At 47.0% G+C, this 25,701-nt stretch overlaps 4 protein-coding genes across 8 annotated transcripts in view; 2 read left to right on the top strand and 2 right to left on the bottom strand.

The window, feature by feature from the left end:
- LRRC43 (leucine rich repeat containing 43) overlaps positions 1–7,486 on the top strand; it is a 29,368-nt gene extending 21,882 nt beyond the window's left edge. For 2 of the 5 annotated variants that reach the window (XM_044775939.2, XM_014858733.3), the window contains exon 13: positions 7,243–7,486. In XM_044775939.2, coding sequence (XP_044631874.1) covers positions 7,243–7,370 — 128 coding nt within the window. In that variant the 3' untranslated portion in view covers positions 7,371–7,486. Of the gene's footprint in view, positions 1–5,822; positions 5,960–7,242 lie in introns of those variants that run through there. The other 3 variants (XM_014858730.3, XM_070515963.1, XM_070515962.1) reach the window with 3 other exon arrangements.
- Positions 7,487–7,518: 32 nt separating this feature from the next.
- B3GNT4 (UDP-GlcNAc:betaGal beta-1,3-N-acetylglucosaminyltransferase 4) lies at positions 7,519–11,570 on the top strand. The gene is made up of 2 exons (XM_014858737.3): positions 7,519–7,736; positions 10,333–11,570. The coding sequence occupies exon 2, from the start codon at positions 10,341–10,343 to the stop codon at positions 11,394–11,396; it is 1,056 nt and encodes a 351-aa protein (XP_014714223.1). The 5' UTR covers positions 7,519–7,736; positions 10,333–10,340; the 3' UTR covers positions 11,397–11,570.
- A 149-nt stretch (positions 11,571–11,719) lies between these two features.
- DIABLO (diablo IAP-binding mitochondrial protein) lies at positions 11,720–22,011 on the bottom strand. Its single transcript, XM_014858736.3, has 6 exons — positions 21,616–22,011; positions 20,644–20,770; positions 15,771–15,902; positions 14,751–14,861; positions 14,480–14,576; positions 11,720–12,584 (listed from the first exon to the last, which is right to left on the bottom strand). Exons 1-6 carry the CDS (start codon positions 21,762–21,764, stop codon positions 12,388–12,390), a joined length of 813 nt encoding a protein of 270 aa, XP_014714222.1. The 5' UTR covers positions 21,765–22,011; the 3' UTR covers positions 11,720–12,387.
- Positions 22,012–22,127: 116 nt separating this feature from the next.
- LOC139045914 (uncharacterized) lies at positions 22,128–22,262 on the bottom strand. Its single transcript, XM_070515965.1, has one exon. It carries the CDS (start codon positions 22,260–22,262, stop codon positions 22,128–22,130), a length of 135 nt encoding a protein of 44 aa, XP_070372066.1.
- Positions 22,263–25,701: the final 3,439 nt, after the last annotated feature.

Here is a 25,701-nt window from a genome sequence, read left to right as displayed (position 1 = left end):
TTGTGGCGATGAACTCCCTCAGTTTTCGTTTATCTGGGAAAGTTTTTATTTCTCCACCATATCTGAAGGATATTTTCACTGGATAGAGTATTCTTGGCTGAAAGTTTTTGTCTTTCAGAATTTTGAATATATCATTCCATTCTCTCCTAGCCTGTAAGGTTTCTGCTGAGAAATCCACTGAAAGCCTGATAGGGGTTCCTTTGTAGGTTATTTCCTTCTGCCTTGTTGCCCTTAATATTTTTTCTTTGTCATTGACTTTTGCCAGTTTTACTAAAAATGTCTTGGAGAAGGTCTTTATACATTGATGTAGTCTGCTTCTATTGGCTTCATTTACACATAATTCCAGCTTCTCCTCCAGGTTTGGGAAGTTCTCAGCTATTAGTTCTTTGAACAAGCTTTCTGCTCCTTTCTCCCTCTCTTCTACCTCTGGCATACCTATAATCTTTATGTTACATTTCCAAATTGAGTCAGATATTTCTTGGAAAATTTCTTCATTTCTTCTTAGCCTTAGTTCTCTCTCCTCCTTCATCTGAAGCATTTCTATATTCCTGTCCTCTCTATTGCTAATTCTGTCCTTCATAATATCAGGTCTGTTTTTTTTACAGTCCTTAAAAATGAAATGGATGAAAAAATTATTTCATCCATTGTGTTTTTCATCTCCAACATTTCTGATTGGTTTCCTTTATAGTTTCAGTCTCTTCTGTGAAGAATTCCCTCTGTTAATTAACTTTGCTCCTGATTTCTTGGACTGTCTTTCTGAGTTTTCTTGTAACTCCCTGAGTTTTTTTTATGATGGCTATTTTGAATTCTCTGTCATTTAGATTATGGATTTCTGTGCCTTCAGGTTTGATTTCTGGGTGTTTATCTTTTTCCTTCTGGTCTGGACTAATAATATATTTCTTCATACTACTTGATGGAGTGGATTTGTGCTGTCATGTGGTGATAGTATTTGGTCACAGGTTCCAACTGCTGCTGCTGGGTGGGGGGCAGGAGCTGTGTATTCTGAGCCCACTGCAATCCCTGTCAGCTGTGCCTTTCCAAGCCTGGGCCACTCCTTGGGACCACAGCAGCCCTGTGGGCTCTCCCATCAAATGGGAAAACAATCATGTGGAGGCTCAGGGCTGCCGCTGCCTGCTCCCACAGTCCCGCCATGATGTGCTCCCTGCTTCAGGGCTGCAGTGGTACTATGGGTATTTGCAGCAGCTGGGAGCTCGTTTGCCCAGGTGCGCAGATCCGCCACCATCTGTTTCTAGGTTGGACCAGCCTCTGTACTTGGTGGGCGGGGCCTCTCCACTGGGTCCGAACCTGAGCCACTCCCTATGGAATGTGTAGCACTGTGCGCTCTCCCACTGGACAGGGAAGCTATCACTTGGGGGCTCAGGGCTGCCATCACCTGTTCCTGCAGTCGCGCCAAGGCTCACTCCCACCCTCAGGGCTGCAGCAGTGATATGAGCACTCCAGCTGGGCGAGCAGTCACATGCATGTACTGGGCTGCCGGGGGGCCAGAGAGTGCTCATCTGTCTCCACCACCTCCCCAGGGTGTAGTCCATCCACTTTCGGATGTGTAGCTGCACGGGTCTCTCAGGCGTCCTGATGTGCTGTGTGGGTATCCTCTAATGATCAATGAATGTCCACTTAGTTCTAGTTCGAAGAGGGAGAGACAGAGGGAACAGCTGACTCTGCCATGTTGCTGCCGTCACCCCCGTTGAGCTCAGTTTTGCATATATGAAGTTGAAACGTGTGGAGCATACAAGAAGCCTTTCCCTCACCTGCCCATTGTCATCTAGGGCCATAGAGCTTATTCCACTTCTCTGTCTCCATCTCCTTTGCCGCCACCCCTCCAGACCACCAAGTTCTTCACCCAGACCACTGCAATTGCCATCTTCCCGCACCTCCTCCCTCCCCCCAGCCCCTCAGTCCCTCCTACAGCAGCCAGACCAATCTCGTTTGCAGATATGGCTGAGTGACTCCCCTGCTGAAAATTATTCCCTGACTTCCTGCTGGCCACATCACAAAATCCAAATTCCCGTGGCCCACAAGGCCCCGAGAGGTCTGCTGGGAATGTTTACTTCGCACTTACCACCCTGCTTGCTCAGCTGCTTCTTCATCTGCCGGGTCTCAGCGTCAGTGGCCCTTCTTCAGGGAAGCTGGGCCTCTGGACTAGGGTAGGCTCCCTTGTTTTCTTCATAGGATCCTGTGTTTCCCTGTATAGTATTTATCACAATGATAACTGTAGAGATGTGAATCTGTGTAATGTTTAATTTTTATCTTGTCTACTACACTGAAGCTAGAGGAGGGCAAGGGCTGTGCCTGGATTATTTAAAGTCACACAAGCCCCCAGCCCCCAGCCTAGTAGGCACATAGTAGGCCAGCAACAGACATTGATTAAAGGAATGAATCAGCTTATAGGTGGTGTTCAAAGCCATGAAAATACGTAAGCTTATGTTGACAGAGAAGAGAAAAGGATTGAGCACAGTTCCCTGGGGGAACACTACAGATTTTGAGCAGGAAGGGAAAGAAAGACCTGAAAGCATCTAACTTAACTGTGTCCTAAAACCAAACTCAAGGATGTTGATAGAAATACAAAAATAGCCAGTGCCCAAGCTAAAATTCACAATGTCTGCCATCCAATTAAAAAATTACTAGGCATGCAAAAGAGTAAGAAAATTCAGCGTATAATGGGGAGAATTTACCCGTCATAATTGTCTCAGAAATAACATATATGATAGAATTAGTAGACAAGGACCTTAAAGCAGTTTTCATAATTGAATTCCATATATTCAAAAAGCTAGAGGGGGCTGGCCTGGTGGCACAGCGGTTAAGTTTGCATGTTCCGCTTCTCAGCGGCCCGAGTTTCGCCGGTTCAGATCCTGGGTACAGACATGGCACCACTTGGCAAAAGCCATTCTGTGGTAGGCGTCCCATGTATAAAAGTAGAGGAAGATGGGCACAGATGTTAGCTCAGGACCTGTATTCCTCAGCAAAAAGAGGGGTATTGGCAGGAGTTATCTCAGAGCTAATCTTCCTCAAAAAAACAAAAAAAGCTAGAGAAAAGACTGACCATGTTGTCTAGCAACATGGAAGATAAAAGAAGTCAAACTTTTAGAGACGAAAACTACAATATCACATGGAAAATATACTCTATGGGATTAATGGCAGCTTTGAGAATGCAGAAGAAAAGATTAATAAACTTGAAGCAGTAGAAACTATCCAGAATTAAACTCAGAGAGAAAAATGGCTGGAAAAAAATAGAGTATCAATGAATTTTGAGACAAATTCAAAGGAACTAATGTCCATGCAGTTGGAGTCCCCAAAGGAAAGGGGGGAGGGCAGAAAGAATGTCTGAAGAAATAATTGCTGAGACATTTCCAAATTAGATGGAACATATAAACACATAGATTCAAAAAGTTCGATGAACCCTAAACACAAGAAACGTGAAGAAAACTAAACCAAGCTAGATAATAAGAAAAATGCTTAAAATCAGTGACAAAGAGAAAACTTTTAAAGCAGGCAGAGAAAAAAAGACACATTACGTACAGACAAACTAAGATAAAGATGACAGGAGATTTACTATCAGAAAAAATGCAAACTAGAAGACAGTGGAAGAACATCTTAAACATCAGAGAAAAATACCTATCAACTTAAAATTCTTTCCCCAACAAAAATATCTTTCAAAAGTAAAGGTGAAATGAACAGTTTTCCAGACATACAAATGCTGAAAGAACCCATCACCAGCATGCCTGTACCACAAGAAATGTTTAAAAAAAGTCCTTTAAGCAGAAGAAAAATAATACCAGGTTGTGAAATCTGGATCTGTACAGAGACATCAAGAGCACTGGAAATGGTAACTGTGGGTAAATATACTCTTATTATTTAAAAACTTTAAATGATAGTTGATTGTTTAATGCAAAAAATAACTATATCATAGTGCTGATAACATATATAGAAATAAAATGTATGATAATAGCACAAAGGTGAGGGGTAGGGTAAGGAGAGAAACGGAAGTACATCATTGTAAGGTTCTTAAACTATCCGTGAAGTGGTGTAATGTCACTTGAAGCTAGACTGTGATAGGTTAAAGATATTTATTATAAATTCTAAAACAACCACTAAAATGGCATAACAAAGAGTTATAGCTAACAAGCCAACAAAAGAGAGAAAATAGAAATCATAAAAATATTCAGTTAATCTAAAAGAAAGTGGAAAAAAGAAACAAAGAACACATGGGATAAATAGAAAACAAGGAACAAGATAGTAGCCTCAATCCCAATCATATCAATAATCACACTAAATGTTAATGGTATAAACAGCCAAATAAAAGGCAGAGAGGATCAGATTGCATAAAAATGTAAGACCTGAACTATATGCTAACCAGAAACCCATTTTAAATATAAAGATACAAAAATAATAAAAATGGAAAATAATAAAATAAATAATAAAAAATTTAAAAAGGATGGAAAAAGATATTTATGCTAACACTAATCAAAAGAAAATGAGAGTGACTGTATTAGTATCAAAGTAGCTTTCAGGTGCCAGCCTGGTGGCACAGCAGTTAAGTTCACATATTCCTCTTGGGCAGTCCTGGGATTTGCTGGTTCGGATCCTGGGTGTGGACCTATGCACTGCTTGTCAAGCCATGCTGTGGCAGGCATCCCACATATAAAATAGAGGAAGATGGGCATGGATGTTAGCTCAGGGCCAGTCTTCCTCAGCAAAAAGAGGAGGATTGGCAGCAGATGTTAGCTCAGGACTAATCTTCCTCAAACAAACAAACAAACAAACAAACAAACAAACAAACAAACAAAACGTAGATTGCTGAGCAAAGACTATTGTCAGGGATAAAAAGAGTCATTTCATAATAACACAGGAGTCGATTCCTCAGGAGAATGTAACAATCCTAAGCATGTATGTATCTAACAATTGAGCTTCAAAATACGTGAAACAAAAACTGATAGAAGTACATGGAGAAACAGACAAATCCAAAATTCAAAGATTTCAACATACCTCCCTAAGTAATTGCTAGAACAAGTAGACAATCAGTAAGGATGTAGAAGATTTGAACCACGCCGCCAATCAGCTTGAGCTAACAGACACGTATAGGGTACTCCACCCAATAACATGGGAATACACAGTCTTTAAGTGCACGCGGAACCAAGTATTCCATAATCTGGGTCATAAAACAAGTCTCAGAAGTTTAAAAGAAGTCAAGTCATACAAAATATCCTCTGTGACCATAGTGGGATTAAATTAGAAATCAGTAACAGAAAGATATGTGTAAAATCCCCAAGTTTTTGGAAACTAAGTAACATACTTCTAAATAACCCATGGGTCAAAGAAGAAATAAAAAGGAAATGAAAAAAGTAGTTTGAATTGAATGAAAATGAAAATACAAAATACCAAAATGAGTAGGATATAACCAAAGTGGTATTTAGAGAGAAATTTATAACACTAAATGTCTGTATTAGAAAAGCTCCTAAAACTAATAAGTGAGTTTAACAGGGTTGAAGGATACAGGGTCAGTATTCAAAAATTAATTGTTATTTCCATATCCTAGCAAAAAACAATCAGATACTAAAATTTTAAAACAATACCATTTACAAGAGCATTGAAAAATATGAAATAGGGATAAATCTGGCAAAGTACACTGAAGACTACAAAACGTTCCTGGGAGATATCAAAGAACTAAATAAGTGGAAATGGATACTATGTACATGAATCAGGAGGTTCGATATTGTTAAGACGTCCGTTTCCTTCAAATTGATCTACGGATTTAACATAATCTCTCTCCACCATAATCCTGGAGGGATTTTTTTTTTTTTTAGAAATCAGCAAGCTGTTTTAAAGTTCATCTGGAAATTCAAAAGACCCAGAATAGTCAAAACAACTTTGAAAAAGCACGGAGGACTTCAAGACCCGTACAAATATGGGCATGTGATTTTTGATGGAGCTTCTGGGTTAAGACGATCTTAAATATTTTTTTATTACATTTTTGCAAATGTCTTTAGTGTCTGACTTAATTGAGGATAGCTGTATTTGCATAGCTGCTTCTGCAGTCAGTCTCTTGTGATGTGTGGCTGTGGTTGAAGTGGACAAAGAAAATCCAACCTCACATGGACGTGGAATTGGAGAAGGGAGTATTTTAATAGGTCTTCAAATAACTGTGGATAGTCTTGGATATTACATCAAATTTGACAACTAGTTTTTTAAAAGGTGGTTACAATGTGAAAAATGAATCTCTATGGATGAATTTTTTCATAATCAGTTGTGTTAAAATCCATCAGTCTCAGGGCCGGCCGGGTGGTGCAGCAGTTAAATGCACAGGTTCTGCTTCAGCAGCCCGGGGTTCCCCAGTTCAGATCCCAGGTGTGGACATGGCACTGCTTGGCACACCATGCTGTGGTAGGCGTCCCACATATAAAGTAGAGGAAGACGGGCATGGATGTGAGCTCAGGGCCAATCTTCCTCAGCAAAAAAGAGGAGGATTGGCGGCAGATGTTAGCTGAGGGCTAATGTTCCTCCAAAATAAATAAATAAATAAAAGAAATTTATATATATATTAAAAAATCCATCAGTGTACATTGCATTTTTTTGACATTGCATTTTGAATGGTTGTCTTACCCATAGACAATTTGTAACACCAGGCATTGGTTATTTGTAAGACACTGGTTCACTGAGTTATGCAGATCTTCCAACTGTTGACACGTTTCAATATACATTATCCAAAATCACATTCTTTAATATCATCACCCATATCATTAGAAAAGTCTATGAGTATTGGGAAACTGTTAAATTCATGGTGGCAGATACAATGTTCCAGTATTGTAATTTCTACTTGAAAGCTCGTGTTATAAATTTAATTATCAAAATGCTTCAGTTGTTTTCCCTGAAATGTCGGGCTTACTTTATTCGTTTTTTAGGAAATATCTGCCAAATATTCAGGTCTGAATGGCCGTAGTTTGTCAGTGTTCTTTCAAGTGAAAACGGTGTTCCAACAAAAAAGCAGCTGGTTCGCCTTGTCACTCACAGTTGCGACTCGTTAAATGATCCAATTAGACGCGATTTAATTGTATTCCTTACTACGGTTAAGACCCGAGGGCCGGTCTCTGGTTGTGAAACCGCGCCTCCCTCGGGACGGAGGGCGGGTTTGCGTTCTGGGGACGTGCGCTGATTCTGTCCAGGGCGGCCGAGAACCGGCCCGCTCATCTCTGCGGACTCACATTCTCGTGTTTTTTATTTTCTCAGAAAAGAGAAAATCTGTGTTTTCAATGTACGAAGGCGACTACCAGCCCGAGCCTCTGACGGTGGAGGTCCAGATCCAGCTGAACCAGTGCCGCTCGGCCGAGGAGGCGATCCGGGCGCTCTCCCTGTAGGGCGCGGCATTAAAGGCTGTTCTCACCACCCCGGCTCCGTGTCCGTCTGGCCGCCGCGCGGCAGGAGCGGGGGCTGCGGGGAGGGGGCTGCGCGGAGGGGGCGGCCTCTCCGCGGGCAGGTGCGCGGGGCGCGGTGAAGCCCCGGGCGGGAGGGGACCCGCGGCGGCCCGGGCTCGCTCCTCCAGAAGCCCCGCCCCCGCGGCCGTGGGTGGGGCGTGCGGCCCGTGCGGGGGCGTGGCCAGGGCTCGGGGCCGCAGTCGGGCCCCGCCCACTGCCCGAGCTGAGCCAGGTGCGCGCGGCTGTCACTCCGGCCTCCCCTCTGCTACGCGAGCTCCTCGCCTGTGCTCGGCCGGCGTCGCGTCTCAGGTAGGTCCGCGTGGGGCGGGTCGTGCCGGGCCTGGGGCGCCTGGAGCCCCGCTGCTGGGACAGGGTTGCCTCACTGTGCGCAGAGGGGCGCCTCTGACCCCGCGGGCCCCCGCTCCGCGCGCGGTCGTGGCCACCCCGGGGCAGCCTCGAAGACGCAGGGTCCCCGCCCGGGAGGCGCTGAGTCTGGCCGCGGCTGGATGGTCGCTGCACTGCCGAGCGGATGGGAGGCCTGCCGCCCCTAGGAGACCATCGGGCTAAGCGGCCACCTCTTGCCGCCTGCCTTCTGTTCGCCCCTTCTGGGGCCAGAATGGCCGGAGCTGGGCGTTGTGGAAGGGGCCAGCCTGGTTCGCTTGCCCCGGACGCCTCGACGGGCAGCGCTGCTCGCTGTGCTCAGGGCCGGGAGGAGTGTCCACTGCGTCCTTGCTCTGGCCACCCCGCGGCCCCTTGGGCCCCCACAACAGCCCTTTAGAGACTGTCCCGTGGAAAAAATGAAGCAGCCCCAGAAACAATTGCAGACCCCCTTAGGACTCAGCACCCACTTGGAGAGGGTCATGCACTCGCCAAGGCCCATGCCAGGTTAAGAACCAGGCTTTGGGGGCTGACAGTATGGTGGGAGACATAGGCTTCGCAGGTGCTGAATTAGGATTCACAGGAGGTTAGTGGGGTGGGGAGCAGGGGGAAGGCCCGAGAGGGCGACCGTGGTGCAGGCCTGCAGGCGGGCTGGATCCCAGCCACTGCACTGGGGAACTGCTGTTCGTTGGCAGTGGAGGGCCGCAGGGTTTGGGTGCGGGCACGAGGAGCCTGTGGGCAAAGGGGAAATCGGGTCGACAGCGCACTTCAGCCTGAGCCTCTGAAACGCATAAGACCAAACCGCCTGCTGTGTGCCTTTCTCAGTACATGGCACAACCATCCCGCCGGGGCTCCCTCACCCACAGCTGGCGTATCTCCCACAGCTGAAATCCATTCTCCATACCGGAAATCCATCTAGCTCTTACCTGCTTGCACGGCCACCTCCCCAGTCCCAGCTGCGTCTTGGGTCCTGACTAATGCAGTTTTCTAGCTGATCTCCTTTTTCCATTCTTGCCCTTCCACAATCCATTATCACGCTCCATTACTGCAGCAGCAGTAGTGACTTTTCAAACAACACAAATTCTTTTACTGCCTCTTCCAAACCTCCCAGGGGATCCTCCGCTTTCTCCAAGCCCTCAGCATGGCCCTGACGTGTGCCTCCTCGTGCTATTGCTCCCGCTTCACCATCTGCCACCTTGCTCCTTGCCCTTTATACTCCAGCCACACTACACTCCTGTCCTCAAAGATGTCACACCTACTCCTACTTCAGGAGCTCTGCACTTCTCTTCCCCCTGCTAGCACACTCTCCCCAGATCTTGATGTGGTTTGGTCCCTTACGTCATTCAGTTCTCATTTAAATGTCCCATTCCAAGGCTTTCTAAACTACCCTAGGCTCAAATAACCTTCCCCGTCTCTTATTATTCCATTACACTGCTTTAAGATCTCCTCAGCCCTCTCTAGAGTTCGTCCTGGCTTTTTTGGTCTGTCTCTTTTCTGTGAGGACAGTGGCCCTGCCTCTCCTGCCTGCCACCACATCCCTAGCAGCTAGCAAGAGATGCTTTTGCAGTGGTGGCATCAGGGACCACAGGGACGAGGGTGGGCTGGTTAGAAGTGAAGGCCTGTTGGATCAGGATGACATGGCAAGGGAGGGGATGAGGAGGGGCCTGAGGCCTGGCTTTGCTGCTCTGGACCTTGGGCAGCTTACTCTGATCGTTACCATTTCCAGCCTTCTCTCTGGATTGCAGGGAGACTTACTGAGGAAAACCAGAACTCATGAGTGGGAGGGTCGCGTGAGGGGTGGCCGCAGGGCAGCTGTCCCTGGTACAAGTCTCCAGCTTTCCTGCTTGTTTTCCCGCTATTCCTGTGTGTGGTTTTTTCCTAAAGCCCGTTTAAGTGGCTCTCCAGGAAATCCAGGCCACTTCAGGCAGATGTGAAGGGTGTGTTCTGTGGTGGCCGTTGCCACCTGCTGCCCTGCTGAGGTTTCTTCTCCCTGGAGGAGCAAACTCCCCAAGGGCAGTGCCTGGGGCTGTCATCTCTGAGACACCCAACGCAGGGCCTGCCACCAACAGGTCAGACTCTAGACTTTTTTTTGGAAATGGTTTGACTTTTAGACTTAAGAGCCCCGAATGTCGGGCTTAGCATGAATTTAACCCGAAGCTAAACTACTTTGCGCCACTTTCACTGATGCTCCTAAGGTACTTGATTTTCCTGGGAAATGCTGAAAAATGCTCGTGGCGCCTCTTTTAAAGTGGCTGCGAGTGTTTTTGGGGAAGAGGCTGCCCCAAGAGTCCTCTGATGACCGCAGAATGCAGGCAAGGGCCAGCGTAGCAGCTGAGCTTGGTCTCCTCTGGGCGAGGGACTCTGGAAAGAGCTGGAGGACACATGGTGAAGAATAAATAAAAGGAAGTCCCAAAGGCCAGCAGGGTCTTAGCTGCTGGGTTGTGGGGAGCTGTTGCTCTTGGGACCAGGGGGGCGGAGGCTGGCAGGGGATGGGGCCGGGCCCACTCACACAGCTCGTTCCTTGCAGGACCTGCCATGTTCCGCAGGCTGGGCTGGCCTGTCCTGTACAGCCTGGCTGTGCTGCTGCTGAGCTGCCTGCTCTTCCTGAAGAAGGAGCCCAAGCCGCCAGGGGGCCCCACGGCCCACCAGCTCTTCTGGGCTCCCGCGGGGCCCCGCCGCAGCCAGTGTCCTCCCAACCACACAGTGGCTAATGCCTCCCTGTCCCTGCCTAGCCGTCACCGCCTCTTCTTGACCTATCGCCACTGCCGCAACTTCTCTGTCTTGCTGGAGCCTTCAGGCTGTGCCAAGGACACCTTTCTGCTCTTGGCCATCAAGTCGCAGCCTGGCCACGTGGAACGGCGTGCGGCCATCCGCAGCACCTGGGGCCGGGCGGGGGACTGGGCTAGGGGCCGGCAGCTGAAGCTGGTGTTCCTCCTAGGGGTGGCAGGACCTGTGCCCCCAGCCCAGCTGCTGGCCTATGAGAGTCGGGAGTTTGATGATATCCTACAGTGGGACTTTGCTGAGGACTTCTTCAACCTGACACTCAAGGAGCTGCACCTGCAGCGCTGGGCGGCGGCTGCCTGTCCCCAGGTCCACTTCATGCTAAAGGGAGATGACGATGTCTTTGTTCATGTCTCCAATGTGCTCGAGTTCTTGGATGGCTGGGACCCAGCCCAGGACCTCCTAGTAGGAGACGTCATCCACCAGGCCCTGCCCAACAGGAACACTAAGGTCAAATACTTCATCCCACCCTCCATGTACAGGGCCCGCCACTACCCACCCTATGCTGGGGGTGGAGGGTATGTCATGTCCAGAGCCACCGTGCAGCGCCTCCAAGCAGCCATGGAAGAGGCTGAACTCTTCCCCATCGATGACGTCTTTGTGGGTATGTGCCTGAGGAAGCTGGGGGTGAGCCCCATGCACCATGCTGGCTTCAAGACATTTGGAATACGACGGCCCCTGGACCCCTTGGACCCCTGCCTGTACAAAGGGCTCCTACTCGTACATGGTCTCAGCCCCCTGGAGATGTGGACCATGTGGGCATTGGTGACAGATGAGGGGCTCAAGTGTGCATCTGGCCCCTTGTCCTAGCTCCGAGGGGTGGGCTGAGTGAGTGACTCAGTGCTGATTTTCCTATCAATCATGATGAGAAACTGAGAACCTTGAAGCTTGATCCTTGATGAATGTCTACAGGAAATGCTGACTTGGTTTTGTAACTCCCTCCCACACCTTGCAAACTTGGATTAAAAACACTTGAAACCTGGCTATCTTGTACTAGAATGTGTGGAATGGGAGCCAAAGCATAGCAAATGCCACCAGAACTCCATGGGGGGAATTCCTGGAGCCCCCTGGGGCTCTGCCAGGCTGGGCGTGAAGGAGAGAGGCTGCATAGGGCCCCAGAAGACACACACACATTTTTAAATGCACAAAAAAATTATTCTCCTTCAGATAGAATAGAGAAACTCAAAGGAAACGAGAAGCATGTGTTGGAGTAAGTCCTGTTGAGAGCACCAGGTCAACACTGCATTCAGTCCCTTAAAAGTAGTGGACTTTTGGCTCCTTGGCCTGAGCTGTCCTTACAGGGCAGTGGGGCCAGGTCAGAGAAGGCATCAGAAACACTTAAAAAGAACTCTTACAAACACGACAGGCTCCCCTTTCCCCACAAAACTCACATACCTATGGAGGGAGCAAATACTAAATCATATTTGAAAATGTGAATAAGGTCAGAAACACGTTAAACAGCTACTGAACTTGTGGGCATGACAAAAAAAGGACCCCTCTCTCTGGCCAGGTTGCTGAGATGCTCTTCTGGGAGGTAAAGATTGGTGGGTGAGAGGGCAGCTGTGCTGAGTGGGGTGAAATGTTAAACAGGGTGCAGTGCCCGCAGGCTAAGAACCAGGTCTAGTAGAAGCCTGAGGCCACGGGGGAAGAGGTCAGGCACTCACAGCTCACAAAGGCCTCAGGCCTGTTGGACCAGGGCAGGACCTGCTGCCGCCTCTCCACACACAGAAAGCTGTGCCGATCCTGGGCCGGACGGCATCCGCCCTTGCTTTCCAGGCTGAGTGGGCCGCAGCTCAGGCCCTCAATCCTCACGCAGGTAGGCCTCCTCCTCTGTCTCAGCCCTCTCGTCCCCTTCCCCCTGTGTTTTCTGACGAAGTTCTTCTGTCTGTGCTTCTGCCAACTTGGTTTCTGCTTTCTGGGAGAGCTGGCGCACCTCCTGCACCTGCGATTTCACCAGCTGAATATGGTTCCTGGCAGTTATAGAGGCCTGATCTGCTCCTGCCAAAAGATGGGACAGTTAAGCTGAGCAGACGGACAGAGTAGAAGGTGCAAGTGGACACAAGGAAAGCTCTGGGGTGCTCCGCGGTTGTCATCTGAGCCCCTCTTAGAGCCCCTCTGTGTGCCCTCCCTGCTGGCCCTCTCTCTGCAGAGAACTCTACCTCCACATTCAGGTCTGCATTTTATTCTTTAGTGTCAAAACCCCTGCATTTTTCTCCAGCTATGAGCAGCTATCATTATAATCGTTAAATCTAATTCCCACAATTATCTCTATAGCTGCACAGCTCTTTGAATAGACATTTTATGACTTTAATTTTTTAACTACAGGAGTAATACATATACATTTCTTTTTGACAAATTAAGAGATCACTAATAAAACTGTCACAGATCTCTTCCCTTTCCCTACCCAATCTTCAGAGATAATCTCTGTTGGAAGTTTAAAGGGCATCTTTCTCATCTTTTAAAATGTGACTGTATACATATGGGATGCACAGAAAAATATTTTGTTACTATAATTTACATAATGGACAAAAGGTATCTATTGAACATATTTTGCAATTTTTGACAGTATGTTTTTGAGTGCCCTCATTCCTTGTACCTGCTGCTAGTGCACTTCATCACATGGACAAGAACATTCACCAGTTCAGCTGCAGAACATCTGGGTGATCTTTTCTATCTCACTGCGTTCATGAGAACCTTCAGCACGATGCTGGAAGGTGGTGGAGAATAGCAGGCCTCCTTCCTGACCCTGATGGAAATGGTTCTCGTATTTCATTATTAAGTAGGATTACTTAACCTTTATGATGTTAAGAAAATTCTCTCTTCATAATTGTCCTTAGACTTAAAGCATAAATGGGTACTACATTTTACTGAAGGCTTTGGGGCATATAAATCTATTTTTAGGATTTTTCTTTGCATATTTTACATTCTGAATATTTCACTGCAGTTTTTTTTTTTTTTTTTTTTTTTACTGTTTAGAACCTTTGCGAGCCCTTTCAATGAGTTCTGGAAATGGCCTGTTATTTCAGGTAATGCTTACACTTTACTCTCCCTCTTTTCTCCTGCCAGATGTAAGCCTGCCTAGGTGAGTGGTGAAGGTTGCCTGGGGACGTTCCTGCTGCTTACCTCAGCAAATCGCCCTGTCTTTACACCTGGAATTCCCACTCCCACCCCTGGTGTGGCACTACTATAATGCTACTTTCACACTTCTATTGTTTGCTCCTGGCTACCAGGAGCAACAGCTTTAGAATTTCATCCACCCGGATGAATCCCAGGTTTGGCTGCTTGCTTACCATACCATAGCATCTTGGGTGAATTACTTAATCCCCCGTCCCTCAGTTTCTTCATCTGTAAAGTGGGAATGATAATAGCTCCTACTTTAAAGGAATTGTGGGGATTAAATTAAAAGTGCCTAGAAAATGCTTACCAAAAAGCCTGAAATAGACAATAAATGGTAGCTATTATTTTTCCTGGTTTTGCCACTATGATTCCATGTCTCACTTTCTCCATCTGTACAAAAAGGTTCACATAGGTTGATGATCTCAAGTCTCACCCAACTGTGTCATTCTATAACTGGTTATTCAGAAATTATCTCAGTTACAAAAAAATGCTTAAAAACTATTTGGAAGCAATCAAATTTTCCAATTGGGAGTTTTATCATTTTATTATTTTTCATTTTCTAAAGACTGACAACCTAGCTTCTACTGGTCTGGTCCTTAGGGGCACTAATTTTTCCTATTGTGCAAATAGGAAAAGTTGGTTAATATATTGAAAATGGGGACATTTTCCCACTAAGTTAGAGCCACAATGGGCCTTGGACCATCTAATCTAAATCCCTCATTTTACAGCTAGATGAACACTCAAATGGAGCCTCCATAGTGTAAACTGTTACCTACCAGTTTGGTATGCAGCTTCTGCTGCCATCTCTGAGAGACCAACTGCAGTCATCCATGTGGTTTCCAGCTTCAAGTATTCTTGTTGTTTTGAAGTCATCTGTAAATTAAACAATGCACTTGAGACAACACAAAGAGGATAAAGACATTTAAATAGAGTTATTCAAAATAGACTTAGGGAACAGTTACTGGTTAGAAATCTTAATTCAACAATTTAGATACCACAATGAGGCAGGAGCACTAATACAGAAATGGGTAATAACTTTTTGCTCACCTCAACTCTGGCTCCTATGATCACCTGCCATACTTCATCTTCCTCCTGTGAATTCATTTTCCCAAGTAAACTTGTATATTGTCGGTACAGAGAAATTAAGGTATAAACAGCCTACAAATACAGAATAAATAAGTCTGAGTAAAATACATGAGGCATGTTAGGATTAGTGAGGCTTAGACCTCAAGGAGATGAAGTTCCACACAGCAAACTGGCTCTCAGTTCTTCTGCCTCACTGAAATTGCACTGTTGTATGAAGCAGAGGCATTATTCCAGGAGATCAATATCTCCACTGGTCCACTTTTGTGTTTTTAAAGCGTGTTAGCAATTTAGAAATAGAGAACACAAGGCAGAGGACAAACTCACACGGCCAAGGAAAAAGCTGCTGGAAAATCAAGATAAAAGAAACATATAAATGATTTAGATTATCCAGATACTCTCTCTTCCTAATAGCTCACATCAGTGGTTTTCAAAGTGTCCTCACAGAGAAGCCCTGGTGCTGCTGGTGGTAGACTCCGGAACTTTCTAGCCTTAAGTGAACCAGATCAGCTTGATTCAGTTACAAAAAAATGCTTAAAAACTATTTGGAAGCAATCAAATTTTCCAATTGGGAGTTTTATCATTTTATTATTTTTCATTTTCTAAATACTGACAACCTAGCTTCTACTGGTCTGGTCTATAGGGGCACTAATTTGTCTTATACACTGGGCTGCTAGATTTAAGATTTTTCCTTTAAAAAAGTTTCCTGGAAAAAGTCTAAAAACCAGTGATTTAGGTCAGGACTCAGCCAACTTTTTTTTTGTAAATGGCCAAAGGGTAAATATTTTAGGTTTTGTGCCCTTACAGTCTCTGCCAGAACTATTCAACTCACAAAAGCAAAAGCAGTCACAGACAATACATAAATGAGTCTGGCTTTGTTCCAGCAAAAGTACAAAAATAGGCATCAGACCGGATTTGGTCTGTGACCCACCGTTTGCTAACCCCTAGTTTAGAATGATCAAGACTTAACAAGAAGACACTTACCTTAGTATATTCAGTGATTGCTTCAATCAATGCATACGTGGTCTGAGAGAGAAAGGTAGAGGTGCTGTCTGTTACCAAAGACACAGCCCTCCTCATTAATGCATCGTTACTAAGAGAATGAGGCTCCGATTTCTGAAAGACAAACATTTTCACTCAACTTCTTACCTAAAGCATGAGCTGAGAACTTCAGACAGCCAAGTGAAAAACAGGATTCTCATGCTGCAACTGCACTATGCTTGTGTTAACTTTTTCTTTTTAGGCTTTATTTTGGCTATGTAACATAGCACATGGAAATAATTCCAGAGTATGCTTTCTATCCACTGTTGTTGTTGTTGAGGAAGATTTGCCCTGAGCTAACATCTGTGCCAATCTCCCTCTATTTTATATGTAGGACACTGCCACAGCCTGGCTGATGAGTAGTGTAGGTCCGTGCCTGGGATTTGAACCTGTGAAGTGGGCTGCCAAGGCAGCGTGCCAAACTCAACCACTATGCCATGGGGCTGGCCCCCCTGCTATCTACTTTTATTTTTTATTCTCTGCTCCAAAAAGCAAAGTATTTCTTTATATAAAATAAAAGGCTAGTAATTATAACAAATGAGTTTCATGAAGTTATGATTCATTCATTACCACAGTGCTAGATGCTTGGGATATAAAAATATATTCTCTGCCCTCAAAGATTTCAGACAGAGGGGGAGGGGCAGGGGCTAACAGAGTACTTGACAACTAACGCAGTCAAGTACCATGGGAGCTGTTGCAGAAATCTGTATGGGCTACAGTAGGGGCATACTTAAGGGAGCAACACTTCTGTGTTGAATGAGATTAGCTTAGAAAACCTTCATAGAATTGATCAGGATTAAGGGGTTAATATCCAAAATATATAAAGAACTCATACATTTCAACAACAAAAAAACTAACAACCCAATTGAAAAATGGGCAAAAGATCTGAACAGACATTTCTCCAAAGAAGATATACAGATGGCCAATAGGCAGATGAAAAGATGTTCAACATCACTAATTATCAGAGAAATGCAAATCAGAACTACAATGAAATACCATCTCTCGCCCGTCAGAATGGCTATAATTAACAAGGCAGGAAACAAGAAGTGTTGGAGAGGATGCAGAGAGAAGGGAATTCTCATACACTGCTGGTGGGAGTGCAAACTGGTGTAGCCACTACAGAAAACAGTATGGAGATTCCTCAAAAAATTAAGAATAGAACTACCAAACTATTGAGCTACCCCACTACTGGGTACTTATCCAAAGAACAGGAAAACATGAATGCATAAACATACATGCATCCCTATGTTCACTGCAGCATTATTCACAATAGCCAAGACTTGGAAGCAACCTAGCTGTCCATCAAGGGACGAATGGATAAAGAAGATGTGGTATATACATACACAATGGAATACTACTCAGCCATAAAAAAGAATGAAATCTGGCTATCTGTGACAAGATGGATGGACCTTGAGGGTATTATGCTAAGTGCAGTAAGTCAGAGGGAGAAAGTCAAATACCGTATGATCTCACTCATAAATAGAAGATAAAAACAAACACACAGAGACAGATTGGATTGGTGGTTACCAGAGGGGAAGCAGGGAGGAGGGCAAAAGGGGTCATTAGGCACATGTGTGTGGTGATGGACGGTAATTAGTCTTTGGGTGGTGAACATGATGTAATCTACACAGAAATCCAAATACAATGATGTACACTCGAAATTATATAACATTATAAACCAATGTTACTGCAATAAAAAAAAAAGAATTGACGAGGATTAAGTCATGGGTGGGGGCTGGCCCGGTGGCGCAGCAGTTAAGTTTGCATGTTCCGCTTCTCGGAGGCCCAGGGTTCGCTGGTTCGAATCCCAGGTGTGGACACGGCACCGCTTGGCACGCCATGCTGTGTTAGGTGTCCCACATATAAAGTAGAGGAAGATGGGCATGGATGTTAGCTCAGAGCCAGGCTTCCTCAGCAAAAAAGAGGAGGATTGGCAGTAGTTAGCTCAGGGTTAATCTTCCTCAAAAAAAATAAAGTTATGGGTGGATGGGGGAGGGCACTTATGAAGAGTATAGTCTTGGTGGGTGTAAGGGGGATTCCTGACTTTGACCTCAGCTGTTAAAAAAAAGCCAATATAACCATCTCAAGAGTTAAGGGAACGTGGCCACCTTGACTAAATATTGGCAAGTGTAATGAGAGGTCATCCCTGACTGCCTTTTTCTTCTTCAGCAGAGCACTGACTATATCAGAACTAACAAAGAAACCAATCTCTCTATCATATGTTGTCTTTGCTATTCAGAATATAAACACGTAGAATCACTACCTGTTGAAAGCAGCAGTCAAGAACTATCTTTGACATCGGAACAAATCAAGAACTTTATTTACTATATATTTCATTCAATCAAATAAGTATTCATTATGTACCTTGCACTGAGAGCTAGAAAGAATGACATTCTCTCTGCTCATGGGAAGCTAATTTTGACATACTCTGATAACTCAATCTTCATAATGCCCTACATTTCACAATGCATTTCACTTGTTCCTCACAACAGTTTAGGTATTACGACTTCTTTTTTATAGACAAGGAAATGGAAGCTCAGAGTAGTTATGTGACTTTCCCCAAAAGCCACTCACCTAGACCTCAAACAAAATCTCACTCTCAACTTTGTATCCTCTCCATTACGCTCTGCTGACTCAGCAGAGCGCCAAATGGATCATCATCAAATATCAAAATAAACAACATAAGTCATCAGAAAGGGGGCTAGTTGTTGGCCAGGAACTAGGAAAGGCTTTAAAGAGAGGTGGGATTTGGGCCTGAAGACTTCAGGATTTAGGATTAGATAGTCAGGCATCCTGAGTGAGAAGAAATAATGAGGAAAAGAATACCTATGTTGCATGCAGGGGATGTTCAGGAATCTAGTCTGGTTGGAGCCAATGGCACAAGGGAGATGAGACAGACAGGCTAGGGCACTGGAGTGCAGGGGGAGTGAGTGGAGTTTCAGCTTTGTACCACATAATGGAAAGCCACTGCGGGTTTCAAAGAACTGGAGTGGGACTGCTCTTTCTGCAAGGGAATGACTAGAGGCTCCTGCCTTGTGGCCCAGAACTGAGGTACTTGGGCTTAAGAAGACTACAGGAACTGAGAAAGGACAACTTCCCAAAAATCTTTGGGAGGAAGAAAGAAAAGGCTGTCCTAATTGTGGCTGAAAATGGCCCGGTGTTCAAGTAAGGGTTTTAGGGTTGAAGATGCATCAGCCTGCAGGGATAACTGTTGAAGTGAGGCACAAGAAAGTGAGGGCTCATGAATGAGCCTCAGAAGATGCTGAAAATACTGGTGATAAATGGAATTAATCTTGTTGTGATAAACACATATATAAGTATCAGGAATACTTTGCCAAAATGGGATTTGCTGGCTTCCTATTTAGTTCTTCTTGATAAAGTGTAAAATCAGTGATTTTTAAAATGAGGTGCCACTTTCATATCTACTAGACATCTCAGTTGTCATTTCCAAAAGTGAGCTCTTGATCTCCTCCCAAAACCCACTCCTCTCCATCCCAGTAAATGGCCACTCCATTCTTTCAGTTGTTTAGGCCTTTTAAAAGCATTAGAATCTAGGTTATACACTCCACATCTAATCCATCAGCAACTTCTGCTGACACACTCAGCCCACTTCCTCCCACCTCACTGCTGCCCGCCTAGTCTAAGCCCACCATCATCTCATGCCTGGACTCCTATTGGTCTTCCTAGTTCTACACAGCAACATTTAAAAACTTATGTCAGATCATAATACTCTTGGTGTTAAAGTCCTCTGTGGCTTCCTTTTCAGAATAAAATCCAAAGTTTTACAATGGCCTACAAAGTAGAGAACACACAATTTCATCCTCAGCTAACTCTCTGGCCTATCTTTTACTCTCTCTCCCTTGTTCCACTTCAGCCACAGTAACCTCCTCATCGTTCGTCAAACATATCAGGCACACTCCTGCTTCTAGGCCTTTGCACTGAAGAATTCCTTCTGCTCGGCAAGCTCTTCTCCAAGATATTACCATGGCTCACGCCCTCAGATCATTCTGATCTCTAACACCTTATCAGAGTAGACCTCCTGGACCACTCTGTCTAAAACCAAACAGCTCCCTACTCCCTACTTTCTTACCCTATTTGTTTTCTGCATAGCACTTATCATCACCTGGCATTTTATATTAGTTTATTTTCTTCTCTTTCTTTCCCCCAGAATCTTAGTTTTACGAAAGTAGGAACTTTGCTTTGCTCTTAACATGTCCAGTATATGACACATAAAAATGGCTCAACAAATTTGTGTTGAATGAAAGACTATTTTGTTGATAGACCATAATACGCTTTTACTTCTCTCTTCCCTCTTTATACAATTTGACCAACTTGACATACTATTCCTACCAAATGAGACAAAACAGGGATATTAATATATTTGCTCTGGGCTGGCCCGGTGGCATAGTAGTTAAGTTCACACGTTCCACTTTGGCAGCCCAGGGTTCACTGATTCAGATCCCGGGTGCAGACATGGCACTGCTTATCAAGCCATGCTGTGGTAGGCGTCCCACATATAAAGTAGAGGAAGATGGGCATGGATGTTAGCTCAGGGCCAGTCTTCCTCAGCAAAAAGAGGAGGATTGGCGGCAGATGTTAGCTCAGGGCTGATCTTCCTCAAAATAAATAAATAAATAAAAAACATTTGCTCAGCTAAGAAAAGAAGATGCTGATTCAGTAGAAAGTATACCATCATATGGGGGCTGGGAGCACGAGTAAAACTATGAGAGCTTGTCTGATGTTTGGTGACCACTTGAGACTTCAAGAGGTCACAGTACACTAAGACAAGAAACAGAGTGGCACGACAGTACTTTACCTGTGCAATAGGAACTGCACACAGGGTTACACCAAATCCAACTGCCACAGTTTTGTGCCATGGTCTTATCAATTCTGAGAAACAGCGCTTCCTGAAGTTAGCCGCGACGGGAACACACTGTCTGTATCTAGAAATGGAAGTCAAATTTAATAAGGCACAACTGCCAATCTGTAAAAGTCTCAGCTTGTTTGCAGGGGTTGGAAACTCAAACTTGGGCCACGCAGGAGCCTGAATGAAGATGTAGGGTGGCCTTCCAGGTGACAGGGCTCGGCGGATAGCGTGGTGCACTGGACAGCCCCGGACTCGCTGAACCGGGCAGCCGCTCCCTAGCTCCTGCGGGCCGAAGGAGTTTGGGGTTTAACAGGTACCGGTGTGGAAGTTAAAAGGCGGTCTCAATGCTTTTGTAAAACCTCATGCCCAAATCGGCGCTTCTGCAGGCACGAGCGAGCTCTGGGCCTCTGGCCGGTGTGTCTGATCGTCCCTGTTCGACAAGCCCTGGAGCCGCAGGCGCTGCGAAGGGCGCTGCGGCGTCAAGAGGCCACAGCGAGCAGGGCCCGCGCGGACCGACAAGTTCCCGGGGCCCCTTCTGCCCTCGGGGAAAACTTCCTCTAAGGATCTGGCGCCTCCCTGGGCCTGTCCCCCACTCTCCTCTGTGACTTCGATGGCAGCTCGCGGGCATGCCGAGCCGCCCCAAGAAGACAGCTCGGGGTTGGGGGATTCGCTCTCAGCAGGCGGAATAACGGAAATGCCTTCAGTGAGAAACGAACCCCGGGCTTGGCCGAGGGGACGGGAGGCCTCCGGCCCGGGTAGACGCGGGACGTCCTCGGACCTGAGAGGGGCTGGACGCCGCGGCCCGCTCGGCCGAAAAGGGAAGCGCGCGCCAGCAAGGCCGGCGCTGTAGTCCCGGCTGCAGCGCTCTCTGCGCCGCCTCCCTCTCTCCGGTCCCGCCCTCCTTCACGACCGCAGCGGTACCTGAACAGGGAGGCTACGCTCCGCGACACCCAACTCCTCAGAGCCGCCATCCTGCGACGGGCGGATGCCAGACGCACACGCCGGAAGTGACGCCGCGCCGTGAGCGGGGGGGCGTGGCATGGCCGCCGCTTGAGTGGGGCTGGTCCCATGGCCACGCCCCTGCCCGAGGGGAAAGCCGGGATTGGGCAGACGGGAGGAGGGGGCGGGGCCTAGGGTAACGGCTGTAACGGTTGCTCCCGGTGCCTAACCGCCGGAACTTCCGCGCGGGGCGGGGCGGGGCGGGCGCTGGGCCTGAGGGCGCGGAGGAACGAAGTCGGCCGTCGTGAGGGATGGTTGGACTGGTGCCCGTGCCGCGGCCGCGTCTCGAGGGGCAGCCCCGGCCCGGGCGAGAGGCGGACAGTGCTGTTAGCTGGCCGCGCGGGTCTGGCAGGACAGAGGCCGGAGGCGGAGCAGCGCCCGCTCCGGCTGGCGGCTGGGGGCGGGCGGGGCGGGGAGCCGGGCCGGCGGCGCTGTCACTTCAGCACCAGGAAGTAGGTGGTCCAGCCGGCCAGCAGCAGCGCCCCGATGAGCACCGTGTAGCTGAGGAGCACGAAGGCCAGCAGCTCCCGCAGCAGCTGCAGCACGTGGATGGTGGACGAGGCCGGCATCGCGCTGTGCCGGAGGCCCGAGGACCTGTGGGCCAGGGGCGCCGGGGAGACCCTGAGCAAGCCCAGAGGACGGTCCCCTCCCGTGCCCAGCCTCCATCGGACACTGAGCCAGGCCCTGTCGGAGGCAGTGCGGATACAGGGACTAGGCTAGGTCCTGGCCCTCAAAAGAGTAAACACACTTTCTCAAGGCTAAGGAAGCCCAAAGTGCTGATTTTCTCCATGACAACCATCTGGATGCTCTCTTTGCGTTTACACTATAGAATTCTTTTAAATCAAGTTCCCTTCATTCTTCAGCTTCTAACCTGAATCGGGCTTGGAACGGGGAGAAGCCTGGCTGTGCGCAGCCCCGGCTGCGGCGTTAGTCTTCATCCCCAGCCCTCTCCTCCCATCCACCTCCTGCATTTTTAATGCTGTGAGTGCTGCTAATGGGCTGGTGGAGTAAAGCTTTCTTTTCCCATCACTTAAGCTGCAGCCCCAGCTGTCAGTGCTGCTTGGGAGGGGAAGAGAAGAGAAGACCCATTTGGGGAGGGGGAAGGCAGCAGGCCCTCACCGCAGCTCCTCTGTGATTCCCCTGCCCCAAGGGTCGTTAAAACGCAGTTTGAGAATCTTTGCTTTGTGGTCCAGCCTGCTTGCCCTTCTGGCCCGCCAGGATTGCAGGAGTGCCAAGAGGTGCGTATGAATTTGATTCTGGGCTCATCTCCTGCCCCATCGTGCTCTTGTGCATCTGCTCCAGCCCTGCTATCTCCCACCACAGGCGGAATCAGATGGTAACAATCACAAACCAGCTCTTTACCTCCATTGCTGTGCCGCCCAGCAAGTCCCCTCAGTGCCAGCCACTAGCTTCCCTCTCTCCCCATTTCACTCACTCAGCAAAGTTTCCACAACTCCACCGCGAGGCAGCTCTGCGGTTCCTCCCCTGTCTGCTGTCCGAAGGTAGGCTTGAGTGCACTTCAGCGATCTCGGCAGAGCTGAGGGATTTTCAGGCAGCAGCTGCACTCGACAACTAGGTGTGGTCTGGAGACCAATCACAATCTCCGTGTGGTCCCTGAGCTCTCAGGGAGCTGCGCACAGGCGATCCCAGGCCAGGCGGGGCACTGGCAACCCTGCCCGCCCTCCGCCTGTGTCACCACCACAGCCCACAGGGCTCCGAGGATGCCTGCAAAGCTCCTGACTTAGATGGGCTGAGCATCTCAGCAGTCCACTAGGGGGTATTTCATGCCCCTTCTTGTCTTGCTTTTCTAAACACTGCAGGTGGGATATAGTCCAAATCCTTTCATAGCAAACTCGCACTGAGAGCAGCCCCATCCTACTCTGAGTCTCAGAAGAACCACTGTACAAATGGTACTCACTTATGACCACCCAACTAAAGTAAAATCTCATCTTAGAAAACACGCAAGTGTGAGCGTGCGTGTGTGTGAGAGCCAGGAGCTCCTGGTGCTTGATTCTAATTTACAGAGTTTAGCAGTTTAAAGACTCATTATAGGGGCCAGCCGGTGGCACAGTGGTTAAGTTCACATGTTCCGCTTCAGCAGCCTGGGGTTTGCTGGTTCGGATCCTGGGAGTGGACCTACGCGCACCGTTTGTCAAGCCATGCTGTGGCAGGTGTCCCACATATAAAATAGAGGAAGATGGGCACGGATGTTAGCTCAGGGCTAGTCTTCCTCAGCAAAAAGAGGAGGACTGGCAGCAGATGTTAGCTCAGGGCTAATCTTCCTCAAAAAAAAATAAATAAATAAAAAATAAAGACTCATTAGACAGTCACCTTCCCAATGCACCCAGTTCCAATTTCCACTCCTCCAAATGTGAGGCAAAAAGAGCCAGTTGGGATTTCAGCAAATAAAGAACAGACCCCTTCTCAGATGTAACAATGAAGGAAAAGAAAGCACAAAGTTTATGCTGTTCTGCTTATTTTGCTTTTCACAGTAGTTTGTAAAGACTGTTTTGACCTTTCAAAAGGCAGGCAGTGTGGACATCAACCCTTTTATCAACATCATCATCTAGAAACAAATGGCTCTTTAATTTGATCAGGATCTCTTATTATCAAATCACTGCCCCGGCCGCAGCCTGACTGAAAACAGGAGCAGAACATTATCAAGCTGCTCAGGAAGCCAGTGAGTAGTAATTGCTCCCCCAGAGAATTGGTCATCTGAAGGGCTTCTGTGTCCTGCCTAGTCACAGGAACGAGAGCATGGCTGAGATTTATACCCTCATCCCACACCAAAGTAACAGATGAAAACCAGCAGCTGTTCCAATAGGCCCGATCTGTTTCACTCCCATCCTTCAAAGGTATGTCTCAAGGAGTTCAGGGTTCGAGCCTTTGCGGCTTCTGGTCGCCACCCAGTGTGGAATATTTTACAGCACTGGACTAACTGAAGCTAAGAAACACTATGTCGCTTGAAGTTTATATGCATTCACACAGAAATAAGAGAATCTGAGGATATTTACATTACTGCCTTTTTCTTCAATTGCTGGACGAAAAAAAGGCATCATTTTCTATAGTGTGTCACCACTAAACCCTATGACTGAATATAATCCGTGAGGCTCTGGAGCTTAACTCACGGTCTGTTCAGAATCCATAATCTATGTGATGTCTGCGTTTCTATGCCCTGCCATCTTTATCATGGCCTCTCTTCCTGTCTGCTTTACTCAGTTTGTTTTGATATTTTTTAAAAAAGTATTTCTTCTTGGATTCAACTCTGACAAATATAAACGATTCCTCTTGCTGACGGGCCAGTCTTTAACAGGGAACTGAGAATAAGAGACAAACCAGCACGTGAAGACTAATCTTTTTTTTTTTTTGAGGAAGATTAGCCCTGAGCTAACATCTGCTGCCAATCCTCCTCTTTTTGCTGAGGAAGACTGGCCCTGAGCTAACATCCATGCCCATCTTCCTCTACCTCAGCATGGCTTGCCAAGCGGTGCCATGTCTGCACCCGGGATCTGAACCAGCGAACCCCGGGCCGCCAAAACAGAACATGCGCACTTAACCACTGTGCAACCGGGCCAGCCCCAATGATGATTAATCTTAATCCATCTCCAGTGAGGGCAGAGCTACAGCTGACAACCACATGGAGACCCCTTCCCAGTTCTCAAGAATCAGATTTGCTATTTTTAATCCTCCTCCTTTTCACCATTACTTTCTTGCTCCACAGTTATAGTTCAAACACTTATTTCTCTGTTGGCTAAAATTCAAAAGACACAAAACAGTGCCTATGTAGACTTCTTTATCTACACAGACTTCTTTTTAACGGGACCTCTGGTGTAGCAGAACTGTCTACCCAACCAGACAAAAGTCCAGACATGATGTAAACAACCCACCCTCTCCAAGAATAAATGTACCATTCACATGCCCTTTCTCAGTAAGGGCACACTCCTTTGAACAAAGCCTGCTTCAAGCATTAAATGAACTTACACAAAGGTGTACAATATATAATTATCC

This window comes from Equus asinus, chromosome 8 (genome assembly GCF_041296235.1).
Source record: "Equus asinus isolate D_3611 breed Donkey chromosome 8, EquAss-T2T_v2, whole genome shotgun sequence".
NCBI classification, from domain to species: Eukaryota; Metazoa; Chordata; class Mammalia; order Perissodactyla; family Equidae; genus Equus; species Equus asinus.
The sequence above is the reverse complement of the archived record's forward strand: the minus strand, read 5'-3'. Positions and strand labels throughout refer to the sequence as shown.